General features: G+C 39.3%; 1 protein-coding gene across 1 annotated transcript; it reads left to right on the top strand.

Annotated features, from left to right (window-relative positions):
• Positions 1-442: 442 nt before the first annotated feature.
• Positions 443-18458, top strand: LOC113545544 (glutathione hydrolase 7). Its single transcript, XM_026944937.3, has 15 exons — positions 443-1998; positions 5212-5438; positions 6913-7064; positions 7216-7330; positions 8305-8372; positions 8803-8876; positions 8976-9169; positions 10788-10875; positions 11470-11597; positions 12511-12599; positions 13007-13159; positions 13565-13682; positions 14024-14161; positions 14865-14964; positions 15106-18458. Exons 1-15 carry the CDS (start codon positions 1776-1778, stop codon positions 15279-15281), a joined length of 2043 nt encoding a protein of 680 aa, XP_026800738.2. The 5' UTR covers positions 443-1775; the 3' UTR covers positions 15282-18458.
• The last annotated feature ends 357 nt before the right edge of the window (positions 18459-18815 follow it).

Here is an 18815-nt window from a genome sequence, read left to right as displayed (position 1 = left end):
ATCACTAAATTAACAGAATAGATGCATATCACATTGGAACTATATTATCCTGCTTAGCATCATATATTCTTGTGGTTAAACTGTGGAAAACTTTAGGCCACATCTTCTAATTGAGTCTGAATGAAATGAAGTTGTGCTGAGGAAAAAAGAAAGTGATTCAGGTTCAGTATAAAGCTATGACAGTAGAAAGATAACAGTCAGAAACCACATCAGCAAGTCTGACGCATCCCTTTGTGGAACTCGCAGGGGTTAACAGCGGGTTTGTTGGGTTCCAGATAGGCCTGGGTTCTGAATAAATTGGCACATGGGCTAATACTGGGGCTTACTTGGACAACCCAAGAAAACAAGCATGTTAAAAGAGGATAGTCAGGGAATCTACATCTACAGAATGTTCAGCTACAAAGGTTAAGCATTACAATGATTAATAATTACCATTGATGATATTAAACCAGTGTCTGGTAAATGATTAAATTAAAATGTTTCCCCACCAAAAGGATACTAAAAATATTCACAAGACAGACTTGTTAAATCTTAAATAACACCACAAAAAATGAACTAGAGTTAACTTTTATACCTTAACAGCTTTGATATCCTATATATGCCTGCCCTGATGTTAAATTCAGCTTGGTCTGGAACAACTTGTCTGTGATGTATTAGTAATGATTATTCAGAAATGGTTTCCAATCCACCTGCACGTATCAGCTTGTATTGATGGTCTACGAGTGTGACCAGCTTTACGGCTTGTGTTTAGCAAGCTGGTCAGACACTAGGTTTGATGGAGGACATTGTCCCTACCCTGGACCCTGGAGAACCTGAAATAGGACTCAACTGCAAGAAAACAACCTGCTCTGCAGCTCTTTATAGACAGCATGTTAAAGTCACAGCTAAAGAGACGCCAGGGCGTACTTAGCCCTAGGCAAGGGTAGGCAAATTGCTGAAAATTTAAATATTTATTTTAAAACACTGAAATGATTCTTATCGCTGTTATTTAAGCAGCGTCAATGCAAGCCCCAACCCGGCCTCATGCTGTAATGGAATATCGAGGGAAATGTGTGCAACTGAATAGGGCCTCATTCCTATATATTGCCTAGGGCCTCCAAATCACCAAATCCACCCCTGAGAGACGCACCATGATGTTTGTTCGTCTCAGGGTTTCTTCCTCGTGTCCTCACGTCGTCTCAGGGAGTTTTTCCTCGCTGCCATCGCCTCTGGCTTGCTCGACAGTGACAAACTTAAATCTGTATCCGGATTTCTGTAAAGTTGCTTTGGAACAATGTCTATCGTTTACAGCGCTATATTAATAAAATTGAACTGTATTGAATGTGTGAGGTTAAAACAGGGTGTTTACTGGGCATGAGATGTTGGTTTCTCGATTTAAAATGTCAAGTGCTTACACACATTATAACTGATGTTTTATTTTTATATTTACATTTATATTTATATCTCTCAAATGACAGGCAGGTAGGGATTTTCAGGACATTATTCTTTTTTTTCACTAAAACACACATAGTTTGTGTTATGGGGTTTAAAAACTTTTAAAAAAAGGAAAGATATATTGTGAAATGAACCCCTAAAGGTTTACAGTAAAGTTAAACTACTGTGATTTTTTAATTTTTTTATTTTTTGGTAGCCTCGACTTCCTGGTTCGCACTGCGCATGCGCGGTACATTCACGCCCGCACCTGAGGATGAGGATTGTGCGCATGCGCGGACGCAAATCAGGAATTGTTAGTGATCCAGAAGCTGCCGGCTTGTTGTTGTTGTTGATGAGTGGAGATGTCCGCGTCCTCAGCCGAGGCTCTGGCCGGTTACTCAAGCGGGAAAATGGCCGATAAGGACGCGGGGCAGGACACGGCGCTGGGCAGCGCTTATTCCCCGGTGGACTACATGAGCATCACCAGCTTCCCCCGCTTACCGGAGGACGACGTGATGGCCGCCGGGGAGAGCGGCCTCAAGTCCCGCAGAGACGAGGACAATTTCCTGGGCGAGCAGGACACAGGTGTGTTATCCACCTGCGCACTTCTTCCTTCACGTGCGCTTATTGCACGCGCTGTCTATGCTTTCACTTCCTCATCAACCTGAGGATAGACTGTCTCCCACATCATACCTGAGACCTGTTAAACCGGACCAGGCTTCAGAAAAGAAACCCTGTAATCCCTGATGTTAAAGAATGTCATGAGGAGAGAAAACCAAACGCAGGCTCTAATCAGGATGAATTCACAGATTTTTCAGTTTGCGCCTTGACTGAGATTTCTTTCCGTTAATGAAACAAAATCACTGCACATCACCCATTTCTGAAATCCCCAAGACGCTGATTATTTACATGCGAAGGAAAAGGTTTATATCATGTTCTAAGGAAAGGCTTAGTCTTTTGAGAAAACTGACTGAAAGCCATTTTAATGACATGTTTGGGAATTCTGGGACAGTGTGTTTGGGAATTTGGGACTGCGAATTTGGGGAAAATTGGGGACAGTATGTTTGAGAATTTGGGACAGAATGGTTAGAACTTTTGAGACAGTGTGTTTTGGGTATTTTGGAACAGTATCTTTGGTCATTAGGGATGGCATGTTTGGTCATTTGGGAAGGCGTGATTGGGGATTTGGGACAGTGGGTTTGGGGAATCTGGGAAACCGCGTTTGGGGATTTGGGACAGCGGGTTTGGGGAATCTGGGAAACCGTGTTTGGGGATTAGGGACGGCACGATTGGAGATTAGGGACGGCGTGATTGGAGATTTGGGGCAGCGGGTTTGGGGAATCTGGGAAACCTGTTTGGTCATTTGGGAGAGCGGGTTTGGGAATCTGGGAAACCGCGTTTGGAGATTTGGGACAGTGCGTTTGGCCATTTGGGACGGCGCGTTTGGTCATTTGGGACGGCGCGTTTGGAAATTTTGAACACGGTTTTCACTGGTTTTGGTCTTTACTTTCAACTTCAATGACACATTACTAATTTGTAGAATGCAATCAAATTTCAATAACAGGACATGAAAACATTTCCAAATTCATCATCAGCTCTTAGTGAGCTCAGTAGACTGAGTAACACTGATTGCATATTAAGATGCTGGCTTACGTAACCCTTTCTGATTTATTCATTATAACAAGAGTAACAGGGTTTAGAAAATCTCTGACATTTTCCAAATGGGTCAGGGTTGGGTGAAAAGAGAGCAAGCGTAGATTATATTAATGTCTGTGTGTTTTACATCATTAGAAATCTCTTTCAAGGCCGTCTCAGTTTACCTGAACCATGCTGAACCCGTGCTTGGTCATTTCAGACCAGTTCTGACGTAACTTAGTAGAGTGTTGTATTTATATGAACACATAAATGTGTGTAATACATCAGTTTATAACCTGTTTCCTACCTCAAGCTTTTTGGGGTCAGCTTCCTGTTTGATGCTAACCACAACCTCTCACATGAATTAGCTAAGTCATGTGCTTTCTATCGTATCAGGCCAGAAAATAAATGCTGCTGAATGAAACTGTGCCTGAATTCACTAGAACAGGAATTCAATTAGTGTAAATGTTTATCCATGACACTGACACAGCACTCTTGGATGTTCTTCATCTGTTTATTTAATTCACAAGGATCAGTTGTCCTTCACGTGGTAGGAAGTCCTTTATTATTTTAATCAGTGTTAAAGTATTGGTCCATCTTACTTTGTTACGACAATTTTTCCTATTTGGAAGTGTGCAGAATGTGTAAAGCTTTTGATAATGTGCATTTCCACACCATGAACCCAGGCTTCACGGGAAATGTTGTCGTTTTTTTTCCTAAAAATATTTTCTGCGTTTTTTTCCCCTCAGCATTTTAAAACAAATTCAGAACTGAGATGTAGTTAAACGTAGGTGTTAACCTTCATTTACGTGTTAAAGTGAGAAATAACAAACTTATAAAAGTCCTGAAACCTGATAATCATATTATACATGCTTTTTAAATGTTATTCATATATTTTATAATTGCTTTATAATTCTCAATTAATAAGAAAGTGTTGATTAATTTTCCATAACAGCAGCTGAGAAACGATATCATCCTAAACCTCGCACAGAAAACCAGCGCACATGTTTTGTCAGCTGGATGTGAGATCGTAGCAGAAACGTGATGCCAACTGTTTTGCTTAAATGAGCGCGCTACGATAAAGTGTATTTACTTTAGTCCTAATCCTATAGCAGTATTTGCATTGGGTGGGGTGACTAATCTTTAAACACTTATACTGATGCGTAAGTAAGTGCTCCCTACAGTCAGCCTCTTCTCTTATTGTATAAGCATCACGGATTCAGCTTCATGAGATCTGCATATGATCAATGGACGAAAAAAATAGGCGGCACGTGTGTGAAAATCAGGATGGGAGCTCGCTCCTGTCACACACTGACAACTAAACAGAGCCGGAAATAATTTATATTATAATTAACACTGTTGTAGAGCAAAAACTTCTTCTGTGTTGCGCTATTAGAAGTGTTGCGCTATTAGTCAGTGTGTGTTTGCATCCCAAAAGAAGATCATTTACTATTATTATATGATTAATAATATTATTATGATAATAAATGAGGAAGTTTTCTGTTAGGAGATGTTTAATTAACATTTATGGAAGGAGTCTCCAGTGTCAGAGGTTGTTGTTGACATTGTATCTTATTAACTTTGAAAGAGAAAAAAGCAAGGTTGGTGAGGGAACAACTTTTTATAGCTGCTATAATGTAAGTGAGAACAGGAACTAACTTGTTTCATTAACATTAAATGCCACTAAATTAAAACATTGTAATTGTTTGAAAATTGCTGTGGTTTAAGAGGAATAAAACAGTTGGGGAAACGCTGTTGTAGGAAAATAATCAACTCCGGGGTGCTAACAGTAACTCCGCTTCATCACACCAACCCGTGGTTGATTGTTTTCCTATAACAGCATGGCATGTAGTGGTTTATTCCTTGCTTATATATTCAAGTTATTGTTTGGGTCATGACTTATTTATTTACATGATCAGAGTAAATTTTTAATATCTGCTCTTCATAACGTAATGCACAATTAAGTGTCAGCTGAAAGTTCGTAATTGTGACAGGGATAAACTTCCTGTTGTTTACATGCGGTCATGCAATATAATACATGTGTTTATCACAGATGGATAAACCTGAAACCTGAAGCTAGGATATGCAGATTTCCTCCTGGGGATTACTAGAGAAAGAGTCAAGATTGCAAATACAGATTGTGTGTGTTTGATATGTCCTAAGACCCGGACCTGTTCCTGAAGTCAGCGCGTCTGCAGCGCGTGGCCTCTTCAGCGTCAGACCTGGCCAGCCGCGATTCATCTCCTCTGAGAGAGACGAGGCAAGACCCGCTGGCTCAAGACTGCGCTTGTACACGAGACGGCCTCACCGTCCTCATCACGGCCTGTCTGACCTTCGCCACCGGGGTCACCATCGCCCTCATCCTGCAGGTCTATTTAGGAGAACCACAGGTACTTAAAAAAGCTTCTTGGAGCCTGAGTGAACGAGAGAGTACAGATACTCTTAACATTTTAGTTCAGATTAGAAACCGTAGTAGCTATGTGTGTGTGTGTATAGCTTCTAAAGCTAACTAATTAAACACAAATGAAATAATGCACTAATCAGTGTGAAAATTGTTTGTTTGATTTACATATTCTGTGCTCGAATTTGTACTAGCATTGTGGACCGATTAGCAAAGCCATCTAACTAGCCATCTACTGACGTACACTCACCAGAAACAACTCTTCTTCCATTCTTGCGCTTCAAACAGTACCAAGGAAATGCGGGGAACTGAAGAAACGTCAGACCACATGCGCCATATGATTGGTCAGAGGAATCATTCCAGCCAGTTGTTTGGATTTCGCTTTGTGTCTAATTAGTGTACAACTGAGAAAATCTTTATTCCAATGTCGCTTTGTTTCTTGCTGTCACTGAAATCGTGGCACTTTGTAACACATGAACGTAGAAAATGAACGATCACCTGTCACTCTGTCGCCGCTTGCTCGCTGTATCGGGGCTTAATCTATGCTCTGACATTCAGCTTCATTACAAGATGGGTTGTATGAAGAGAAGAATTTCACCTTAGTGTACAAAGTTTAAATGTGTGACAATGAAGTGCTGTCTGAAAGGCTTTTCTTTGTATCTCATGTAGTTTTTCAATGCATTTTAGGGAGTATTTCTTCAAAAGAGTTTACAAATCTCTCTCTCTCTCTCAAACTAGCACTGGGAGATCATACAAGTAACCAATGCTGATCGTGTTTGTGTGTGTGTGTTTTATATTTTATTTTATGACTTTTACATTATTGATTCAGTACAAAAACATTTTAGATTCCAAACATTAGTTTTCCAGCACAGAATTAAATGTTCCAGAAAAATGTTTGTATGTCAGTAAAGAAAGCAGCAGATTCCATAAGAGACACTCTTCAGATAAAAACAGAATGAAGGCTGCTGGGTTTCGCTGCAGAAATAAGAAGCGAGTCGACAGTCAAAGTCTCCAGAAGAACTGTGGCTGCTTCTGCAAGATGCTCAGTAACACTTCCAGCTCATTTCCTTATAAAACTGCACACACTGCACCTCAGATACTATTTTTTAATTTAAAGCGAAGGATCGTCACACCAAATATTGACTTTGTTTCATTTATTACTGTTTACTGCTCTTTATAGTATTTTTTAAATGTAGAAACATTTAATTTCATTATTTTTGAAGGCATCTTTGCTCTACAGCAATTCTTTGCATCTGCCTAAGACTTTTGCACAGAACTGTGTGTAAATATATATAGGAGTGCAGAAAGATGTATCTCAGAAATTATACACAGTGGGACCTTCTACACTGTGTAATCCTATATCAGTGGATGATGCTGTGATGATTAGTGATGATCTTGTTTGAGTAAGATAATATTACAAGATCATATCACATTACTAAAAACAGCTTGTGGTGTTGTCTCAGATCTTTAATCAGGGTGCCGTGGTGACGGATGTGGCTCGCTGCACCTCTCTGGGTTTCGATGTTCTCGGTCAGCAGGGTTCCAGCGTGGACGCTGCCATCGCCGCCGCTCTCTGCCTGGGCATCATCCACCCTCACACCTCGGGCATCGGCGGGTATGGGACTTGATCCTACAGCACTGTTTCTGTAACAGCAGCTCTAACAGTACTCCTCTTATGAGTGTAATCAGAACATTAGATATTAAGTGCAGAACTGCAGAGTGTCTTTAGTTCAGAGTTACAAGCTGTCCCGTTTCCTCCTGTACAGTGGTGGAGTGATGCTGGTCCACGACATTCGAAAAAACGAGAGCCGCATCATTGATTTCCGTGAAACAGCGCCCTCTGGCCTGCGGGAGGACATGCTGCAGGACCTGCAGCAGAAGGTAAACAAACTGTCTAAATCCAAGGGCATTGTCACACCTGTTATTCCATTTACAGAGTCTGAGTCAAAGTGCAATTGATATTTTTGATTAAGCTGATACTTTTGATTTGGTTTGGTGTGTTTTCACACTGCACATTATTAAATGAGCTAAAAAACTTTGTCTGAAGGGGCGTGTAGAGCTGAAAACATCCTTAATGATCAGAAATACGGTGATGGAGAAAGGTAATCATAAAAATCACCCAGGCATAGCGATCACAGCAAAATAAATAATGAGATATTTATATAAATAGCTAGTTTAAGTTAGTTTAGTTTCTCTTCTCGTTTGTCGGTCCAAGTATCCACAACACCTCACATTTCTGCAGCTCTACAGCTCTGTCCTTTGGTTCAGTTTAGTAGCTCACATCTAGCAAAAAAATACTACAGACCACAAAAAAACCGCATGTTCGATTCAATTCCTGGAGGTGAGTCGATTCAGAATCGAATCGCTTTCTCACTAGAGTCGACCAAGACCACCTTGCTGTCAGATCCGAGAGCGATTGCTGTGTTCTCACCTGCCTAAAGAACCATGCCGAGCAGGAGAACACACACGGACTAAACGCTGTATATCTAAATTTTGAAACCAAATGAACAGTTAATGATAACAGCTCAGTAGTTAAGGTTGTGAGTTCAAACCCCATGACTATGCCTATAATCTCCAGAGTTCTACAACTGGCCCTTGAGCAAGAGTCTTAAGAATCTCAACCATCAACCTCTGAGCTGTTGAATTCATCCATACCAAAAGTCATTTTGAAGATGGCTGTGACTGAGGAACATTGTTTTCCTAGTGTAATTCAATACGAGCATCTTTATAATTATTACTTGCTCAGGAATAAATTGACTCTCGACCAAACCAGGTTTATCTGACTGTAAATGGAGCGTGTTTATTTACGACGTGTTTGCTAAACATCTTTGGTTTTCCTTTGTTTTCTCTTTCAGCCAGGGCTCTTGGTGGCTGTACCGGGCATGCTCAGTGGACTGCATCAAGCTCACCAGCTCTACGGAAAGTAAGTTCAAAGTCACCAGTTGAGGATCTTAGGCTGGATCCCAAATGGCTTCGTGTTCACTGTTTCTGCTCACTACATGTCCCTAGAGGTTCTCACCCCAATTTACACCTTTAACATAAGGTAACCTGTAACACCTGAGACAAACTCGAATGCATAGCGAATGCTTCCTATGAACCTAGCTTTACTGCAGTGGCTTTAATATGGATTGTCATTCGTTCCCTTTAAGTGTAATTCAGAAAGAGCAATGGCATTGAGTTACACTGAGTGATTCAGCTTGAAGCACAAAATTTCCAGCATGTTTACAAATTTGATAAATATTTTGCTGCTTGTTTTTTAATTTCGCAGCTCGTTGGGATTTATCAGTCATCATAAAAGAGAATCTTTTTAGTGTGTCCATAATAATCAAATATTTACAACTTTGTTTGTGCAGACAGTCTTGGAAGGAGGTGATCACGATGGCCGCAAATATCGCCAGGAATGGCTTCAACGTAACCCATGACCTGGGTGAGCAGCCTGCAGTTCACACTGATTATAGATCTGATTATAGATCTGATTATAGATCTGATTAGAAACATGTTGCTATTATCTGTTTATTCCTTGTAGCGGACGCTCTGTCCCAAATAAAGGTAGAGAATGTCTCCGAGGCTTTCCGAGAGCTCTTCCTTCCGGACGGCCATCCTCCTCTCGCCGGCCTCTTCATGACACGGCAGGATTTGGCGGCCATTTTGGACAGAGTGGCAGCCAATGGGATCTCTGAGTTCTATGAAGGAAATCTGACACAGGAAATGGCGTCTACGGTACAGACTCTTAAAACATTACAGTAATCTAACGGCACTGAACAGAAAGTGTTTGTAGCATGTATAAGTCATTGTTATTGAAATGTCTTAAAGAGGAGAAAGTGCAGCTACAGATAGAATTTATCAGTGGAGTTGTGTTTGTCTTGATATGATGTGCACATCAACAATGGCAGAAAATTTGAAAATAACAAATAAGCTTTGATACGATATGTGTAATTCAGTATTGTTATTTGAAATGTTTAAAATATAGTTTAGACACGCCTCCCTTACTTGGACTGACAGACACAGAGGCCACACCTTTACTGTAATTGACAGCCACCAAAGCCACGCCTCCTTCACTGGTGCTTACAAGCACAGATATCATGCCTCTTTCACTGAGACTGACATGTACGGTGGCCACACCTTCTTTGCTGTGATTGACATGCATAGAGGCCACAACTCTTTCATAAGGACTTATAGGTAAAGTGTAACTGAGAAACACGAAGGCCACGTTTCCTTCTCTGAGACTGACAAGAACAGTGGCCACACCTCCTTTACAGAGACTTAACAGGCCCAGAGGCCACACCTCCTTTACAGAGACTTAACAGGCCCAGAGGCCACGCCTCCTTCTCTGAGACTGCAAAGAACAGTGGCCACGCCTCCTTTACAGAGACTTAAGAGGCCCAGAGGCCACGCCTTCTTTTTTGAGACTGACAAGAACAGTGGCCACGCCTCCTTTACAGAGACTTAAGAGGCCCAGAGGCCACGCCTTCTTTTTTGAGACTAACAGGCCCAAAGGCCATGCCTCCTTCACTGGGACTGGCAAGCACAGAGGCCACACCTTCTTTGCTGTGATTGACAGGCATAGAGACCACACTTATCTCATTAGGACTTACAGGTAAAGAGGCCACTTCTTTTTCAGTGCAACTGACAGGTGCAAAGCCCACTCCTCCTTGATTGGATCTGACATGTACTGACAAGCACAGAGGCCACACCTCTTTCATTTGGACTGACAAGTAAAGAGGTGATGCCTATTTAACCGGGGCTGACTGGTAAAGAATGCCACTCCTCTTTCACTGACAAGCACAGAGACCACGCCTTCCTCATTGTAATTGACAAGCACACAGGCCACGCCTCTTTTACTGAGACTGACAAAGCACGGAGACCACACCCATTTCAGCGACACTGGCAAAGCACGGGGCCACGCCTCTTTCTGTGGGACTGAAAGGTAAAGAGGCCACAGCTCGCTCTATGAGTTTGACAGGCACATAGATCAGGTCTCCCTTATTGTGACTGACAAGCACACAGGCCACGCCTCCTTTACTGAGACTGACAGCCACAGAGAATGTGAGATAAACACTGTGCAAAAAGAAATTCCTTTAATAATATTTCTAAGGAATGTAACCTAATAATAATAGTATTAAAAAATCAGGGAAAGTGGAAACAGATTTTACTGAAATCCATTCCATAACCAAATTTCAGGAAAATTTGCCATCCATCTACAGTCCATCTTTACACCCCTGTATATCATACATATGTGGAGAAAGAGCCATTCATTTTATGGAAAAGATTTCTGGTGTCTTTAGTAAAAATATTTAGATGTTTGCGGTGTTGATGTTGGATATATTTTGTTGCTCAGGTTCAGGCCAGTGGAGGTGTTCTGACGGAGGTGGATTTCAGTAACTACACTACAGTCCTCCAGCAGCCAGTACAGAGCCGTTACCAAGGTAAACATCTCCCTGTTTTTATACTGAACAATAAATCTTTTTTTATATGAATTGTAATAATATGGTATTGTTTACATGGTGCTTTGGGTGGGAGCCTAAGATTGATTGTAAGGTTGTGTAAAAGTAATGCTGGGAAAAGAAACAAAAACAAGGACACGGGAGACTCCTTCCATAAATGGTAAATAAACGTCTCCTCACAGAAGACCTCACCATGTCAATGACGTTTTTTAATCTGTAAATGTGGACCATTCGCTATAAAAATTATATTCTGTAGAAGATGGTCATTTAATCGAGTTATAAATCTGATTACTGAACTACTACACTCGTTTAACCTTAATTTGCCTTAAGTGTATCATAACAGCTAATAAGGATATTAAAATAAATAAGCTTTTCGTTTACTTTCTTGGGTCTTGGGATTTAAACACAACCTCCTGGTCAAGAACACAGGAATGATCTCTCTCTCTCTCTCTCTCCCTCTCCCTCTCTCTCCCTCTGTGTGTGTGTGTGTGTGTGTGTGTGTGTGTGTGTGTGTGTGTGTGTGTGTGTGTGTGTGTGTGTGTGTGTGTGTGTGTGTGTGTGTGTGTGTGTGTGTAGGTTATCAGATAATGGCTGCACCACCTCCTCACGCTGGAGCCGCCCTCCTTTCAGCCCTCAACATCTTAGAAGGTTATAACATCACCAACCAGACACAGAGGAGCAGCACCCTCCACTGGATCACTGAGGTACTGCAAGGAAAATAATAAATAAACAAAGAAACAAACAAATCAATAGATAAATAGATAAATAAATACAGTACATGTATGTATACAGCACCTTTTTATACATATAAAGCAAGGCTCATAGTGCTTCATCAATTATAATAAAACAAAAATGTGTAAATGGTGTGTAAGTATAAAATAAAATTAAGTAAGTACAGCAAGAGGTTTCTTTTGTTTTCTATGGCTAGGTATTTTCATTTCACCATGTGATATAAAAGAAAGCTGGTAGCATGTTATTTCTTCTTGCAGATATACAGTAATCGCTGTTCTGATGTTTTATTCTCATTATAGATATGCAGTAACGTTGGTCTTCATTTCTCATTTAGTAAAGTTGTGTGTAGAGATGTTCTTCGGTTAAACTGAACGAAACATTCCTCATCAGATTTGCAAAAGTTTCTGCATCGCTGATTTTCTTTGTATTTGCGCACCTATGTTAATAAATACCAGTGAGCCGTAAATTACCGCTACAGCTGATTTAGATTTAGTCTCACACACAAAACTCTCACAGCTGAAATGACAAAATGATGACTAAATGGTGAAAGAGCGGCGGCGTGCGCTGAATCTTCCAGTAATGCAGCTCAGCCATTGCAGAGAATCAGCTAACATAGACACACACCAACTTTCTCCTTTTATAGGGTGCCATTACTTTTTTCTTAATTGAATGGCGAAGCCGTTTTAATTTATGGGTTTGTTTTGTATCCCTAGACTCAGCAGCGATTTCTAAACTAACTGGATTTTCATGTGTAAATGTTCCTGTGAACAATTTACAAATAAAACACGCATTCTTTTGTTTGTATCCAGTTAGATCAATTTTGATCATTGTTTTTCGCATGACTGTGTTGTTTATTTATTTATTTATTTGTCTTTGTCTTTTTAGACTCTGAAAATCGCCTTGTCTCTGGCCAGCGCTCTCGGAGACCCCGTGTTTGACTCGACTGTCTCTGAAGTCGTGGCTCGAATGTTAAGGTAAAACGGCTCACCAGCACACATGGCACTGTTAGCTGTCAATGCATAAGACACAATCCAGACAAATTACTACTCAAATAATTATAATAATGTATACAAATGTAAACTATTCATCCAAGGCTGATTAAAATTTTATCTTTTATACATATGATTGCTGAATACATATCCAAAGGAGAGATTTGAGGAGAGATTTGCTCATTCAGGTCTTACATCCTGTCCCTTTATACTTAAGTATTTTATTAAATGGATTTCTATAGTGAGTCCTGGGATGAGCACAGGACAGTGTTTCTGATTACAGCAGCAGTTCTTAGGTAGAAATCTACAGCATCCAGGTGAGACGTGGGAATAAACTGTTGTCCATGATAGTGAGTGTGAATTAAACACTCGTTTGTGTTTGTGTGTTTCAGTAAAAGTCAGGCTGCTCAGTTCCGGCAGATGATCAACGACTCGCACTCCTCTCCTCCGGGACACTACTCGCCCAGTTACGCTCTGGAGGAGGGCACAGGGGTCAGCCAGGTCATGGTCATGGGGCCTGATGACTTCATCGTCTCTGTCATGAGGTAGACAGAATGATGAAAAGACTAATTGAAGACTAGTAACAAACGGATTAAGAAAATGTGTTGTTATTTAACAAAGAAAAATGTATGCTCATTGATATGGTGAAGTTTTCTGTAAGGAGATTATTTAACATGTATGGAAGGAGTCTCCAGTGTCAGCGTAAATCTGTAACTTTACGTTTTCTGACATCTTCAGGATCTTTAGTTGTTTATAGCTGCTGTAACATAAGTGTTAACAGGAACTGACTTGTTTCATGAGTGTTTCACAAAGTTAAACGTAACTATAAGTGGATCAAAAGCGTGCTGTGTTCTTTATTGATAAATAAAACATTGCAATAATATGCTGATGTTTTACTTTACTATTCTTGAGAAAGTTAGAATGATGTAGACTGTTTTTGTTTGTCTTAGCTCTATGAATCAGCCTTTTGGCAGCCGCATCGTGACGCCCTCTGGAATTCTCCTGAACAGCCAAATTCTGGACTTTTCTTGGCCCAACAAGAGCCAGAGCTCTGTCCCACCCAATCCGGTACTCACAATTCACTTCCTGTTTGGCTGATTGTTTATTTATTTACAATTGCACATATATATGTAATGACCCATTAGCCAGGTGAATGCTTGTTAAGCTAAAATTCATCAGTGAAATCTACAGAATGGCTTTTCTTAGTTTTAATCTATACAAATAGTGATTAATATATAAGTATTTCCTATTTGTGATATAAATTTGATTGGACTTGATCACTAACTGTAAAGTCTGTTTTCTCCTCAATATTCTACACATTATTATTATTATTATTATTATTATTATTGTCACCTGTATTATTTTTCTTCATTAACACGGTTGTGTGTGATGTTTATGCTCGTCTTCAGCACAACAGTGTTCAGCCCGGGAAGAGGCCGCTCTCCTTCCTCATGCCCACCGCCGTCAGACCCTCGCTGGGTGTCTGTGGTACTTACGTGGCACTCGGATCCTCCAACGGCGACCGCGCGCTCAGCGGCATCACGCAGGTTCAGCAGCTTCACTACGCTACAAACTTTATTTCACTGTTTCCAACATTTCACTGTTGGTACATGTAGCTTATGAAAAGCAGAACGGAAATGTGCTATGTGATGTTTCTAAGAGTATTATTTATATCTACTGAGCATCTCTCATGCCTCTTAGCTTAGATTAAGTTAAAATTAAAAATAAAAAAACGGATAATGCCTAGTTCAAATTAAAAAATTTAGAAAAACAACTTATTATTATTACTATCCAATTTCCAATAGTTGGTTTAGATAAACATACAGTATATTTGATATTAACTATGTTAATAAATAAATAATAAATTAAATATTAAAATAATAATTGCCTCTTAACAAAGCTGTTGTAATATTTTTTTTTTTTATTCAGAGCATGGAAAAAATTTACTTATCTCTTCTTGGTTCTTTTCAATATATTTTTTTGTTAATCCAAAACATAAGAAAATATTATCTTGTTGCAGTATGAGCTCACCTTTCATTTTTAAATTAATAAATTGAAAAAAAGTATTTTTTTAACCACCTAGAAATTTGGTGATGCCAACTTTTGCGCCTGTGTGTATTATTATTATTATTATTATTATTATTATTATTAATACTGTAAGGAGATTGCTAACTGTTACGAGAGCCAAATTCGCTGTGCACAAACAAAGATCGAATGCATTAGCTCGATATTTCTTTGTCGTTTCTGCAGGTTCTGATGAACGTCTTGTCGCTGCATAAGAATCTGAGCGACAGTCTGACCGTTGGCAGGCTTCACCCTCAGCTCCAGCCCAACACACTCCTGGTGGATGGTGAGATCTGTCTTTCCTGACCCTTGTTTTTGAGCAGTATGGGCGTGGCTAGCGCGAAACACCGCCTAGGTCTTTGATCTGAAATTTCTCTATATTCTGTATATCATGGTCTGATAAACTGTGTCATTTTTCCTTCACTAGCGGAGTTTCAGAGTGTGGACGTGGAGACGCTGGAGCAGAAAGGCCACGATGTTCAGAGGGTGGAGGTCATATCGCTGGTGGAAGGAACCAGGAGAACCAACGACGTCATCATCGGAGTGAAGGACCCTCGCAGTGTCGACGCCTCCGCGCTCACCATGTTCAAGTCCATGCCCTAATGACCCCGCCCCCACCGCTCTACTCTACTGTGTGTGCAATAACGCAAACGTAGACTGAATGTACACTACTAACACTTGGAAAATGGCTCTAAGCCTCCTGAGGGTACTGAATAAACATCATCACACACACACACACACACACACACACGGCATGCTCACACCTAGAGGTCACTAACCTACACATTGTCCAGGCTGCCTAACGTTCAGTTCAGACCTGGTGTTAACCTTCGTCTCAGGTGATCTGATCACAAGCGGGCAGGTCGTCACGGAGATGTGATCTAATCACTTCAATGTGCAATAGTCTTTTTTTTTTTTTTTTATTCCCTCTTGTACAAATAACCTAGAAGATATATCAACCATGATAAAAATAAACAATGGATTAAGCCGTGGCCTTAGCAAAAAAGTCCATTTGGAAAATTGACTTCTGGTCCGGAATGCTTGTTTGTGTTTGGATGAGCCTCCTGTCAGTCATTTTATAGACACTATACTCTACAGGCTACTGTAGATCCTGGGGGCGGAGCTTCGTGAACATGGGCGGGAATTATTCAAATCTCGAATGCACCTAACCGTTAGAGACCTAATCTTGGGAGAAAAAAAATCTAATCTTACCTGCTGCACCTTTAAACCATGTACCTTTAACCAGATGGTCAAAGATTTAAAAAAATTAGATAAAAGTATGTTAACCTTAAAAAAAAAAAAAAAAAAAAATAACAATTCAAGTGAAAGTTGGTATCCAAATAATGACTTGAGTAAGAGAAGGAAAGAAAGCAATGTAACTAGTGCATGATTCATGAAGTGTTTAATTCCTTTTATACCACAACAATTTACCAACAATTACAATTTTTTATTCATCAAAGAGCAGCGTCATACTTTTTTTTATCCATTTGTAGTTACATTTAATGACAGGGACATTTAATGTCTTAGTTCCTGCGTAAAAACGTAAACTTCTCTGTCCTGACACTGGAGACTCCTTCCCTAAATGTTAAATAAATGTCTCGTTACGGAAAACTTCACCACATCAACGATTACACACATTTTTACTCTTTATGCGGATTTATGCGGAGCGTCTGCTGTACACGTCCCTGTGAGTGAGCTGTTACTATAGAAACGATAACGTATCAGAGCGAGCGCATTAATATGAACCTGCACTACTGTCAGAGCTGTTGTTACAGAAAACTAATCAACACCTTCTGACCAATCACAATCCAGAATTCCAACTTCTATTCCACTTCTAATCAAATCCGATAAAATTAGATAAACGTTAATGCCAGGTCTGAACACGCTCTCGGAGAACTCCACTCTCGTCCTAATTTCCCCATTAAGGAAATGAAGAATTGTTAAGGGGAGGAGCTTAAGTTCAATACGATCAGCCAATCACAGACTTTACCATGTGACATCACTACTGAAATTTTTTTTTTTTTTTTAAATTGCAGTTCTAACGCATTTCTTTTCTGTAACGTGATGAGAGAAAGAGCGAATGATAACACGTGCGTGTGTCGTGAAATTAAAATCAGAGGAGGCGCAGTGTCTTTGTGTTTTGATAGATGATTATGGAAAAAACAAGAATTTTGTCGTCTTATTGCTAAAAAAACAAAAAAACAAAAACGTTTTCTGGTTGTCTTTAATTACGTGATCCATTTTTTTCCCCTCTAATGTTAACTAGCTTCTTGAAGAGACACCATCATGCCAGTCATGTAGATCTCCTCTGACTCTAAAGCACATTTTATTGATCTGTTCTGCTTTTAATGTCGGCACACACAGGTCTTACTCAGTAAGGTCTTATCTCAAATTAATCTGAAACGATCCATATAGGTAAAATCTTTTATTCAGTTGTGTCAAGTTATTTGTTTGCTTGTTTATTTTTGTGTGCTTGTTAATATAGCGCCTGATGCCGAACATGGCGTTAAAAATTAAACACCTAACCTAGCTAGCTTCTTGGGTCAGTTGTTCGGTTTTAATTTTACAGCGTATTTTTATATACACTAGACACCTTACATCAGAAAACACCTGCTGAACACACAGCATTAACATCAGCTAAGCTACCTGTTTCTGTAGCTAACATGAGCGCCATGCTGGCTAGCTTTGCTAACGTCGCTAAACAACCACACTGTCATTAAAACCAGTATGTCATGCGAAGAAAAGCTAGTGATGTCACATGATCACAAGTGCAAATCCACAAACAGTGTAACTTAAGCTCCACCCCTTTTGCCTAGAGCCACTAACCGCACACTATAGATATGAATATTAATATTAGTTTGTGGTTTGTTTGGGGTTTATTTCTTTTTTTTTTTATTGATTTGAGGACAAATGAATTGCCTTATATTCGTAAATGAAACACGTGCTGTGATTTAGAACTAAGCAGATTATTTGGAAGTTATTTAATTATATATAAATATAATGGAAATGATTTAACTGAACAGTTATTTTGTGTGATTTTAATAAGATTTTGCTGAAATGTTTCTGGATGCTGGCTTTCTTCTCACTTTTGCTGAATATTATTTATTGATCATTTTAGCGGTTTGTTTTGGTATTATTTTATGGCAGTGTGTGTTTATGTGGACTGAAGTTGACTTCAGGAATAAAAGAAGTTTTAATTTAATGTACTTTATTGAAAGAAGGATCTCTTTCTCTTTTTCATTCGTTAATGGAATTAGTGTTTTATTTATTCATTCTTTGTAGAGTGATGTTTTGTTTTTTGTACATATTTGCACTATTTCTTTTTTTTAAATATTGGAATATTGTGTTGCTTTGAAGGACATGTTACGTTTTTGTATGCTGATTTATTAAAAGCGTCGTGTTTAGCTAGTTTAGGAGTAAATGAAGCATTTTTCATCATTAACGTGATCGTTTAACTGATAACGTAATGTGATCCCAATGCCTTGAATCCTTACTTACGGCACAAGATAGCTCTAGTTATGTTTAAATATGTTGAATACTAATTTAGTCGGATTTGCTGCTTATTTTCTTTTTCAGATTTAATAAAGCCCACATTAATGTTCACTTGCAGTGTGTTCAAGTTTCAGTGACTGCTGTAGAGGCTGCTAAATCCGTGGATCTATACACTAAGGCATTATCTGCTATTCAGTGACTGTTTTTTTAATTTATTTCCAGTTGTTTAATGTCTGTGAAGCTCAAATTCCTTTTTTTTAGGATGCAAATAAACACACACTGAAGTAACTTGTTTTCAGTGGAATATTTCTTTTTCAGTGTAGAGACATTTATGTCATATTGGATCATTAAAAAAACTAGATACACAGAATATAAGGTATAAATATGTTTACAGATGATATTTTTTTTAAAGAATATGTTCCTGTTCTCCAGAATGTTCACACGTTCTGATTTTGCAAAGATACAAAAGACAGATTATGAGCATCAGATCTTGTATGATATCAGACATTTCTGTAAAGGGTTGAACATGTGATTGTTAGCTTTAGATTATTTTTAAATCTTGATTATTTGATTAAACTTTTAGACAACTGTTACAGTGGATATAAAAAGTCTAGACACCCCGTTCAAATTCGTTTTTTGTGATGT

This window comes from Pangasianodon hypophthalmus, chromosome 16 (genome assembly GCF_027358585.1).
Source record: "Pangasianodon hypophthalmus isolate fPanHyp1 chromosome 16, fPanHyp1.pri, whole genome shotgun sequence".
Lineage (NCBI taxonomy): Eukaryota > Metazoa > Chordata > Actinopteri > Siluriformes > Pangasiidae > Pangasianodon > Pangasianodon hypophthalmus.
The sequence above is the reverse complement of the archived record's forward strand: the minus strand, read 5'-3'. Positions and strand labels throughout refer to the sequence as shown.

Coding starts and splice junctions, on each gene's coding strand:
- LOC113545544 (XM_026944937.3), top strand. CDS start 1,776: ATGTCCGCGTCCTCAGCCGAGGCTCTGGCCGGTTACTCAAGCGGGAAA. Junction 7,065..7,215: donor CACACCTCGGGCATCGGCGG/GTATGGGACTTG, acceptor CCTCCTGTACAG/TGGTGGAGTGATGCTGGTCC. Junction 8,877..8,975: donor CAACGTAACCCATGACCTGG/GTGAGCAGCCTG, acceptor TATTCCTTGTAG/CGGACGCTCTGTCCCAAATA.